The sequence below is a fragment of the Simochromis diagramma genome, unplaced genomic scaffold (assembly GCF_900408965.1).
Source record: "Simochromis diagramma unplaced genomic scaffold, fSimDia1.1 OVJJ01000342.1, whole genome shotgun sequence".
Classification (NCBI taxonomy): Eukaryota; Metazoa; Chordata; class Actinopteri; order Cichliformes; family Cichlidae; genus Simochromis; species Simochromis diagramma.
In genome coordinates this window covers 60870-72986 of record NW_024386790.1, presented here as the reverse complement: position 1 = coordinate 72986, position 12117 = coordinate 60870, and the positions used below count along the sequence as shown (strand labels likewise).

Sequence of the window (12117 nt, the reverse complement as noted above, 5' to 3'; positions counted from 1 at the left end):
GGATGAATTCAAGCCTTCACAAACTGCATATATGGAGATAGGTAACATCTTAACAAATAAATAGTTGTACTGCACTACAAGGGTGTATATTTCATTGATAGGTTTGCTGTATATAATACAAAATTAACTCTATATTTTTCTGTTTGTTAATATAAACAACATGCCATCACCAATGTTTTTCTATTAATGTCTTTATTTTACTATTCTCAGTGTGATTAAGTAAATGAGTTTGCCAACGGCACAAACAGATATATTCTGTAACATGGGCTCAGGTATTTTATAGTTTTATGAAACAATAACCTTGGAATTTCTGCTTTTTTTCTTTTTGATCCTGTAGGAAAAGAAAGAGAAAATGCAGTTATTAAGGAAAAGGTAAGAGACAGTTTTTAATGCTTTTTTTTTTTTTTAATTGAAGAACTAATGTATGTTTAAAAGAGAATTTCTGTTAGTAACTGATCAGAGTGGGACTTGGTGTGATCTTCTGCTGCTGTAGTCCATGTTCTTCAGTTTTTAACTTCAGAGATATTCTTCTGCGTACCTTGGTTGCAATAAGTGTTTGACCTGTGACATTAACAACACATTTTTACCCAGATAATTATGGCTTACTGGTTATTTTCTCTTCTTCAGATCATTCTCTCTAGAGATGATTCTGTGTGAAAATCCCAGTAGATCAGCAGTTTCAGAAATACTCATGCCAACCTATCTGGCATCATTAACCACATCAAAGTCACTTAAATCACAGTTTTTTTAAAAAAAGTTCTGCTACATTTTTTCACACTTTATCGGGTTGTCTTGACCATGTCTACACAGCTAAATCCTAAATATACCCAGTTGCTGCCATGTGTTTGGATACTTTTGTTAACAAGGTGTGTGTGTTGCTGTTGATGTGCTTCTCTTTTCTGACTTATGAATGTTGTTAATCCCACAATCTGTGAACTAAAGCTCAACTAAACTATTTTTTTCCATAGTGCAATCGATTGAAAGCCCCTGGTGTTTCTGGACACTCACAGAAAAATGATGACAATACAGGTGGAGAGGGTCACATCAAGCCTGTACCAACTAAAACTAAGAAGAAAGGTAACATTCTATGACATCTTAAACAAAACAATTTATTTATACAGCTACTCATTCTAGGTTGTTTTTGTTTGTTTGATTATTTGTTTCCCACATTTTGGCATTAACTTCACAAGGTGCAATTGTAAAGTAATGAGACCATAGCAAAGTCTTGGATGTCAAGGACCTTTGCATCTAACATTTTTAGTTGATTGCAATTGGTTCAGTCCATAATATAATAAATCTGGGTTTCTATAAGAAATGGATTTGATCACAGGGTAATTATGGGATAGTTAGAGATTTAAGGAATTTATGGGTGTATTCAATATTCAGTTATATATTTGAGGAACACATGAAGGCAGTCCATAAACACATTGTTTAAATCTGTAGAATTATGAAAAGACTTCTGAGTTGAGTCATAGCTAATTGTGTATGTTTTTGTTCTTTGTTTTGTTTTGATAAGATTTCCCAGGCCTTATCTCTTTATTTCTTCTTAGTCTCCTTCTGAGTGGTATTTCTATTGGAGTTCTATCATAGAGTGTGATTTACAGTCTAATCAGAACAGCTCAGACACAACCCATGGTCAAAGAAGGCAAAAATAAATTGAATGAAGACCTTTGGTTGAACTGTGCATTGCACCTTTCCCCCCCATAGTCCCTTAATCTGTCCCTCTGCTAATCTGGTAAATCAATTGTCTTGTGCAGGTACCTCCAATAAGACAAGGAGTGTAAGCAAGGATAAGGTCAGAATCTTTTTTATTTACTTATTCATTATTGACTTATTTATTTATTTGTTTTTTAATGTTTATTTTCCCCGCAACCCTGAAAAGGATAAGCGGAAGCGAATGGATGGATGTTTATTCCACACAATTTTAAGAATAGAGTCTGAACATTTTTGCCAGTTCCTAAATGTGCTTTATTTCTTGCAGCGGTCAGTGACTATTGTTGAAAAGAAAGTCAAAAAGAGACAATGTATTTTAAATCTCTAAACTCAAGAATCTTAAAACGAAAAACAGACAACACGTTCTCACTCTCAACGTGTAATATTTGACGCTAGGTGACTAATCGTCAACATATTCCGCTTCCGGAACCAACACGTCACTAAATGACAAGATCGGAATCAATCGGCACATGTTCGTTCATTTTACTTAAATTGCTTTGGAAAACACTATTTAACGTCATTAAAGTTTTTGGTTAAGATTAGGAATAAGGTTATGGTTAGAGTTAGGGCTGGAATACATGGCTGGAATGTGTATTACCACGGGACCATCATTCTACTGGATGTCATCCATAACCCAGCGCGTAGCATAAGAACGGCAAAGGTCACCTTTCACGTTCCTCAGGAACGCCGCAGTTGTTTCAGATCCATAAAGAAATTCTAAGGAACAGCTTTTATCCCTCAGTGATCACCGTAATAAGGAACCAGATCCAATAAACTTTCACGTTTCATGTTTACATGCTTTCAATTGCAGTTACCATTGGATTTTACATCAACACTGGCAAATAGAGGGACTATTGCAATATGGAAACAATTGATGTATATATCACAATTGTTTCAATATAAAAAATCCACTACAGATTCTACCACCCTGCCAGCAGTTCAGCCCCCAGTATCTGAGAGACCAAAGTTACACTGGACTGAATTTCATGAATGACACTAAGCATTCCTCCTGCTTTTCAATGAAGGTGTGTCATTGGTTGCCCAAAAACTGTAAAAAGACTGGTTTATGATTCATTTATTATTTCTTCACTTTGCCTTCCTATCAGGTTAGATGCATCTGGACATTGTCCTCTGGCATAAACAATGCATTTTCTTCCTTTAAATTGTCACTCATGGGGTATTTTTTCTTTTTAAGACCGTTCTTTGTAAACTTGAGAGATACTTCTGTGGGGAGTTCCACTTTCTGAGATTCTCAGACTAACCGATCTAGCACCAACAACTATGCCACATTATAAGTCACTTAAATCACCTTTCTTCTCCATTCTGATGCTCGGTTTGAACTTCAGTGAGTCGTCTTGACCACGGTGCATGCTTAAATCCTAAATATACTGAACTGCTGCCATGTGATTGGCTAATTAGATATTTACATTAACAAGCAGTTGAACAAGTACACTTATTGAAATGGCTAGCGCCTGCCTGTTTGTGTGTCTTTGTGTATGTGTATGTACACAACGTGAGTGCTGTATTTTTTGTTTTTATTTTTGAATGTTGTTATTCCTGAATAATTTGCCAGTGTGAACTAAATCTCATCTTAACTGACCGTTTTCGAAGACTGAGTCCTTGAATGAACCTGGTGTTGCTGAACACTCACAGAATGAGGACATCCCCGGAGGAGAGGATGAATTCAAGCCTTCACAAACTGCATATATGGAGAAAGGTAACATCTTAACAAATAAATAGTTGTACTGCACTACAAGGGTGTATATTTCATTGATAGGTTTGCTGTATATAATACAAAATTAACTCTATATTTTTCTGTTTGTTAATATAAACAACATGCCATCACCAATGTTTTTCTATTAATGTCTTTATTTTACTATTCTCAGTGTGATTAAGTAAATGAGTTTGCCAACGGCACAAACAGATATATTCTGTAACATGGGCTCAGGTATGTTATAGTTTTATGAAACAATAACCTTGGAATTTCTGCTTTTTTTCTTTTTGATCCTGTAGGAAAAGAAAGAGAAAATGCAGTTATTAAGGAAAAGGTAAGAGACAGTTTTTAATGCTTTTTTTTTTTTTTTTTAAATTGAAGAACTAATGTATGTTTAAAAGAGAATTTCTGTTAGTAACTGATCAGAGTGGGACTTGGTGTGATCTTCTGCTGCTGTAGTCCATGTTCTTCAGTTTTTAACTTCAGAGATATTCTACTGCATACCTTGGTTGCAATGAGTGTTTGACCTGTGACATTAACAACACATTTTTACCCAGATAATTATGGCTTACTGGTTATTTTCTCTTCTTCAGATCATTCTCTCTAGAGATGATTCTGTGTGAAAATCCCAGTAGATCAGCAGTTTCAGAAATACTCATGCCAACCTATCTGGCATCATTAACCACATCAAAGTCACTTAAATCACAGTTTTTTTTTAAAAAAGTTCTGCTACATTTTTTCACACTTTATCGGGTTGTCTTGACCATGTCTACACAGCTAAATCCTAAATATACCCAGTTGCTGCCATGTGTTTGGATACTTTTGTTAACAAGGTGTGTGTGTTGCTGTTGATGTGCTTCTCTTTTCTGACTTATGAATGTTGTTAATCCCACAATCTGTGAACTAAAGCTCAACTAAACTATTTTTTCCATAGTGCAATCGATTGAAAGCCCCTGGTGTTTCTGGACACTCACAGAAAAATGATGACAATACAGGTGGAGAGGGTCACATCAAGCCTGTACCAACTAAAACTAAGAAGAAAGGTAACATTCTATGACATCTTAAACAAAACAATTTATTTATACAGCTACTCATTCTAGGTTGTTTTTGTTTGTTTGATTATTTGTTTCCCACATTTTGGCATTAACTTCATAAGGTGCAATTGTAAAGTAATGAGACCATAGCAAAGTCTTGGATGTCAAGGACCTTTGCATCTAACATTTTTAGTTGATTGCAATTGATTCAGTCCATAATATAATAAATCTGGGTTTCTATAAGAAATGGATTTGATCACAGGGTAATTATGGGATAGTTAGAGATTTAAGGAATTTATGGGTGTATTCAATATTCAGTTATATATTTGAGGAATACATGAAGGCAGTCCATAAACACATTGTTTAAATCTGTAGAATTATGAAAAGACTTCTGAGTTGAGTCATAGCTAATTGTGTATGTTTTTGTTCTTTGTTTTGTTTTGATAAGATTTCCCAGGCCTTATCTCTTTATTTCTTCTTAGTCTCCTTCTGAGTGGTATTTCTATTGGAGTTCTATCATAGAGTGTGATTTACAGTCTAATCAGAACAGCTCAGACACAACCCATGGTCAAAGAAGGCAAAAATAAATTGAATGAAGACCTTTGGTTAAACTGTGTATTGCACCTTTCCCCCCCCCATAGTCCCTTAATCTGTCCCTCTGCTAATCTGGTAAATCAATTGTCTTGTGCAGGTACCTCCAATATGACAAGGAGTGTAAGCGAGGATAAGGTCAGAATCTTTTTTATTTACTTATTCATTATTGACTTATTTATTTATTTGTTTTTTAATGTTTATTCCACACAGTCTTAAGAATTTATCAGTTTATCAGTTCCTAAGTGTGCTTTATTTCTTGCAGCAGTCAGTGACTCAAGTAAAAAAACGACAATGTACAGGAAACATTGAAGGACTTCTCAGCAGGCTTCACCTTCAAGACAAAAAAAAAAAGATGTCACCAGCAGACTTACTTAAAATATGTCCTCCTGTGAAACAGATCCATGACACATCTGAGAAAGATCTAGCGCGTACATTTCTTCAGAAGTTATCAATGCTGGACTATAGAGCCAGATACATTCCTGTAAGACAAGACGATGCTGATGTGAGCTATTCACAAACTGTTACGATTTCTGACAGTGATGACTTAGATGCTCTATTTAGCACCAGTGTAGATTCCCAATCAAAACAGTTTCATTTGCATCCAATGGATGTTCAGATGGCAGTATTTCACTGCTCAGACAGTTTTCTGAAGCAGAACATAATTACAAAGCTATCCCAGTGTCAGTACGCCTTACCTTTGCTTGTCCCTGACCCAGTCACTATGGATATTGAATGTCCTTTGTGGACATTCAGGCAGATACAAAAAACATGGAAGAAAACTCAAATCAAGGATAATTCACATGCCATGACCATGAAGACAATGCCCATCTGCAAAGCCGAGACACCCATGGTGTCATTCTTCCGCCTGGGTTCACTTCCAGTGTCAAAATCTCAGCTCATGAACACTTTGATCAATGACCGTCACAGCACCTTCTTCCATAGAAATTGTCCAGGTAGCACCAAATGTCGCCTGCTGATGGATGGTGTGGCAGAGATTGCCTGGTACTGCCCTGCTGGAAAACCCAATGACTCCTTCACAGACTGCATTGCCTTTTGTAATCTTCATGGTGATGCTCTGTCATTTGAAAAACAGCGTGAGATACTGACAGAAAAAGCTTCAGTCACTGTTGTTCTTGTGCCAACTCTGGAAAAAGGCCAGAAAGGTACCACAGTAATCCAAGACCTTTTCAAGTCACCAAATCCTCTCATTATTCTCGTTGCTGATACTGATTGTGGTGCTCTTCAGGTGAAAAAGAGAAAATACAAAATTGGTCTGAAAGACAGAAGCCAGTCAGATGTTTCTGAAGAACTGAGAGGAATTATCATAAAGATTTTACATGAACCTCACACATCCTTCCAGCTTGAATCCTTGGCCGAAAGTCCCTGGAATCACAGTGGATGAAGATGATGAAGTCTGTCAAAAAGGGAAATCAGCTGCAATGAAAACAGTTAAAATGCTTCAAGGGATGGAAATTTCAAAGATCAAAGTTACATTTCTACCTTGTCAAGGCGATCTGTGGCATGAGTGGTGTAAAATAAATAAAGAGCTGTATCACCTTAAAGGAAACACCGAGCAGGAAAAAAGTCAAAAACAGCAGCAGCTGAATAAAATAAGACAAAATCAGTGCCAAGCTTCATGTAGTGAACTGATTAAGTCATTCACAGAAAGCCTCTTGTCTTTACCATCAAAAGAGAAGGAGTACTTCCTGAAATGGACTCAGATCTTAATAGATGCCCAATCCACAGATGAGATATCTTCAATTCTCAAAAGCTATGATGAAAAGTGGACTGAGGTCTTGACTCTGAAGAAGAAACACGACAAATCTGATCTGTTAACAAGCAAACAAACAGAGCTTGAACAAATATCCAAAACACTGCAGTCTGCAACCTTTGGCCTGGAGCACATCTTCAGAGAAATGGGACAGATCTATGAAGCCCATAGAGCAGTACAAACACAAAATAAACTGACTGCCTGGTCTAAATATCCAAAGTTGGCTGCAGATCTGATGATTTCAGGACACCCAGTGGAGCTGATGGATGGTGATGCAGGTCATGTGCCTCTAACATGGATCTCCAGTCTTATAAAGGAACTGATTAAAAAACTAGGCGACCAGAGAGTTTTTGTGTTGTCAGTTTTGGGCGTACAAAGCAGTGGAAAATCAACAATGCTGAATGCCATGTTTGGATTGAAGTTTGCAGTGAGTGCAGGCAGGTGCACCAAAGGTGCCTTCATGCAGCTGGTCAAAGTGTCAGAGGAAATCAAGAAAGACTTCCAGTTTGACTATTTTCTAGTGGTGGACACTGAAGGACTGCGGGCTCTTGAGCTGGAAAGTAATGATACTCTTCATCACGACAATGAATTAGCAACATTTGTTGTTGGTCTGGGAAACATGACACTGATCAACATCTTTGGTGAGAATCCAGCTGACATGCAGGATGTCCTGCAGATTGTTGTTCAGGCTTTCATGAGGATGAAGAAAGTTAAACTTTCTCCGAGTTGTGTGTTTGTTCACCAGAATGTGACAGATATCGCAGCTGCTGAGAAAAACATGGATGGGAAAAGACGCCTACAAGAAAAACTGGACCAGATGGCTCAGCTAGCTGCTAAAGAGGAAGTGTGTGATGCTGATTGTTTTAGTGATGTCATTGCCTTTGATGTGCAAACAGATGTGAAATACTTTGCTCAGTTATGGGAGGGAAGTCCACCAATGGCTCCTCCAAATCCAGGCTACAGTGAGAGCATCCAAGAGCTGAAAAACATCATCCTGTCTAAAGCTAAATGCTCTCCTGGGATCACTCTCTCACATTTTAACAGAAAGATACAAGACCTGTGGAAAGCCCTGATGAATGAACAATTTGTTTTCAGTTTCAAAAACACATTAGAAATTGCAGTTTACAGAAAACTTGAGGTCCAATACGGGAACTGGACCTGGGTCCTGAGGAGCAACATGTTGACTATTGAAAACCAGCTTCACACCAGAATTGAAAATGAAGAACTTGACAAAGTTGAACGCAGTGATCTTTTTAAAGAGATGAGCAAAACATCTGAAAAAATCAAGAAAGATATGTCAAAGTACTTTGAGGATGACAAAGACAAAGAAATACTGGTTCAGTGGAGAGGCCAATTTGAAAACAAAATAAAGGAGTTCCAAGAAGAGCTGGTGAGAGGAGCGATAAAAAAACTGGATGAAATTATTCAGCAGAAGAAAGCGTGTAAAAAGCTGGATGATAAGAAGACAGACTTCGAGGACAAGCTGCTACAAAAGAGTGAAGAGCTCGCTCATCAGTTAAAAGACAAAGCAAAAGATGAAGAGGAACTTAAAAAACAGTTTGATGGTGTTTGGAGTGACTTGATGAGAGAATTAACTAGAGATACACAACCCATTAAGGACATCAATCTTGAAGATGACCTGGCAAATATCCTTCATATCCTTGGTTTCGAATGGGGTCTTATAATTGACTCTAAAAAGAGTAGCAAATACAAAACAATATCCCAGGTCAGTGATTACACTGAATACGTAGTCCTTCACAAGCACCAAAACACAAGAGGACAGGGGTTTGCCAGCCAAATGTATGCATATATTGAAGATAAAACTGAAAAACTAAAGTGTCACTTTAAAGGACTTCTTGAGCATGGGGACCAGGGACTGATCATATCACTAATAACCAGTGTTGAAAACCAGTCTCTTCATGAAATTATGAAGAAACCTGTAACAACAAGAGGCTACAGTCCAACTTACTTACAAGAAGTGGCCCAAAATGTTCAGCGGACAGTGACAGAGTTTGAACAAAACAAGAATTATGATTTCAAGAAGGAGTTCACAGTTGATCTCTTACTGTATGTGTTTGACAGGGCAGCCATTTGGCTTTCACAGTCTCACAAAAAATTCACAGTGAACAATGATGCACACACTTACTTGGAGAGTAAAAAATCCACAATACTACAACATTTTCAGAAGCTACTGTAATGGAAACTCATCTGCTGTTGTGTTTGGAGAAATGATCTGTGAAAAACTGAAGGTTTCCATTGTTGAGGCTGTTTGTAACAAGACTGCCATTGATCTCGCTGGACATATGAGGTGCACTCTCCCAGTATTCAATGGGAACAGACTGAACTTAGAGAAACATTTGCTAAAGTCACTCGCAGAGAACGAGGACTTTAAAGGTTTCATCAACTACATCCAAAAACCAAGGACACAAGTCGAGGCTTTCATTGAAGAGAAAGTAAACACACACATGCTTGGAGAGCACAAAGATAAAGCACTAAGTATACTCAGGAAAAATGTGGAAGACATCAACAAACTTGTCATTCATGCTTTATTTGACACAACAAATAACGTCAAAACCCAGAGAGGAGACATAGACATGTGGGCAAAGGAGTTTTCCAGTTTCCTGAAAGACAAACTGACTCTTGATGACATCTTTTGCGAAAACTTTAGAGACATAAACAATTTTGACTTCCTTCAAGAAACGATTGAGAAAGGCCTTGTGTCCATCACAAAGACGATAAGCCAGCTTTCGCTGGATAAGATGAAAGAATTCAGACTGAGACCTGATCAAATCCTCATCGATCAGCTGTGCAACTGTTGCTGGGAAACCTGCCCGTTCTGTGCAGCTGTTTGTACCAACACTATGGAAGATCATTTGATTAAGGACAACATTGATCACAGTTGCCCCTTTCATCGATCTAAAGCAGTCAATGGTGTTCATTACAGAAACACTAAGGAAATTAGTATTAATTTCTGCACAACAGAAGTTGCAAGTGATAGAAGCTTTTACCCAGATGGAGTTTCAGAAGAGCTTTTTCTTTATAAAAAGTACAGAACTGCTGGGCCGAGGTTTGCTAACTGGAGCATTACCCCTGATGAGTATACATCGAAGTACTGGATATGGTTTGTTTGCAAATTTAAGAAGAGGCTAGAAGAGCACTATGGTTTAAGTTTCACAGGATGTGGTGAGATTCCCCCTAAATGGACAGAATTCACTAAAGAAGAGGCTATTCAAAGTCTGGATGAAATGTACCGTACACGCTGAATGAGTCAGAACATTTTCAACTCTGCTGAAAATCACAAAAGCTGTTCTCAGTTGATTATTCACAAAATAGATAATGATTACATATAATATTGATTTAAACATTTAATGTGAAGAATCAATAAGTGATTAAACTGGTAAAAAGAAAACTGCTTCATAGACATAAACACACAGGCGAGAATATAGGAACAATAATCATTTTAAGAATGCAGTGAGAAATATGTCAGTGTTAATATTAAATCACTGTGTCATCAACAAAGTTTGTGATTAGGAATTTTTTCTCATGTAGGAAAAGCAGAAGAATTTTTTTTATTTATTTTTGAAGAAAAACACAAAGAGCACCAATGAAATTATTGTATGTAAGGATGGTTTAAAATTGTATTTAATCATATCTAAAAAAATTTAAAGTTTAGCTCATGCAGAATACATGAATAGTGTTCTTCATACCCTATTTTTTTGATATTGTATGGAAGTTATATTAGTTTGCTAACTGGCTTATGTAATTTGAAATCACACCAATATTATCTTGAGTGTTTCAGTACTGAAAATCCTATATTGTCTATATCCTTGAATGTTTTATTATTTGCATTTTAAATGGGTATGATTTTTTTTTTAATTAACACGAACAGAGAGATATTATGTGCTTCTGATACATTAAAGCTATTTTTCTGCTGCTCCTGTCTCACAAGGGTTCACTGCACCAAATAGCTCCTCATGCTTGATTTTGGTTGAGGTTTAAGCCAGATGCCTTTCCTTGTGCAACCCCGAAAGGGTCTGTAGCTGGAAATGAACCAACAACACTTTTGCTTGTCAAACAAATGTGTAGATCACTACACAATGGAAATATTTTCTCTCAATTTAACATAGCTGAACATTACACTGAAATTGAGATTATTTACCTGGTGGTACATCCGTAATAAATGTGCACTGAGAAAAACTGAAGTGCCTCAGCATCTCCCAGACCCCACAGCCAGTGATCTATCTGCGCAGCATCTATCCATTTTCTTAACTGCTGGTCTGATTCAAGATCGTGTGTTGCACCATACATACAGAATATTAGAATATTTGTTTGAAAGCATACCTTTAATGACATGTTTTGGCAAAACGTTTGGAGATTTTTCTTTGGTTATAACTGCAATGTAATTATCAGACTGATAATAAACAGATGATGTTCTATTCCTCGAGTCACTGATCGTCTGTGTCTTTTATCTATTATGTACAAAGCTATCACAGTTTACCTATAACTATAAATACATGATCATAGTCACAGATTATAATTGTGGTGGAAGATTTCTTTTCTGATGTATTGATCACATATTTTAACCGTATCACTTTAGTAATTGTAGAATCACTATGCCACCAGTTGTATGCATGTGCACTACAAATGGGCCTTATGCTCTATCCAACATACACAATGGGCTCGCTCGGGCCACTCCACTCAGCCTGGGGCTCGGTCACTCTGGCACAGCTGGCTGCCGGCGGAGCTCACAGGCACGTCACTGCAATATTTAGTATTTACTGTTATATTCACATCGCGATGATGTTGTTTATTATATTGCTCTCTTTTTTTCTTCTGCTTGTTCTCTCTTTTTTCTTTCTCAACAGGTGATCCAGGTGATTGATATATGTATTTTTTGTCTGCTTATTTTGTTGGTTTTTGTTTTTTGCCCTTAACCCCGGCCCTCTTCCCCGCTGTTTTTCTTTCCCTTTCTTTCACCCCTTTCTTTTCCCCAGTCAAGTCTGTCCCATATTTAGCAAGTGAAAATAAAATAAAATAAACAATAAAAGGTGAATCAAATAGACCATTACGGCAAGTAAATCCAATGGGCATTTTTCTTCGCCTTTAGACAATAATTCTGATGGCAAAAGAGCCAAACGGGACAGGCAAAAAAGAAAAAAAAAACAAAACATACACAATGGGGCCATTGTAAGTTCATGGGAGACGTTAAGCAGATAGTAGGGCTCCTTCTGCTTATCAGGGATGTAGATCTCTAGGTGACGGCTAAGCAGAAAACAAGGTTGTAATTCTCT

The 12117-nt window shown here is 37.2% G+C and overlaps 1 protein-coding gene across 1 annotated transcript in view; it reads left to right on the top strand.

Moving 5' to 3' along the window:
* LOC120728581 (interferon-induced very large GTPase 1-like) overlaps nt 1-11258 on the top strand; it is a 13633-nt gene extending 2375 nt beyond the window's left edge. The window contains 10 exon segments of the mRNA XM_040023601.1: nt 338-372; nt 969-1077; nt 1758-1795; nt 3325-3430; nt 3727-3761; nt 4362-4470; nt 5153-5190; nt 5318-6301; nt 6777-8990; nt 8992-11258. Of these exon segments, the coding sequence (XP_039879535.1) occupies nt 3421-3430; nt 3727-3761; nt 4362-4470; nt 5153-5190; nt 5318-6301; nt 6777-8990; nt 8992-10089 (4488 nt within the window). The 5' untranslated portion in view covers nt 338-372; nt 969-1077; nt 1758-1795; nt 3325-3420 and the 3' untranslated portion in view covers nt 10090-11258.
* The last annotated feature ends 859 nt before the right edge of the window (nt 11259-12117 follow it).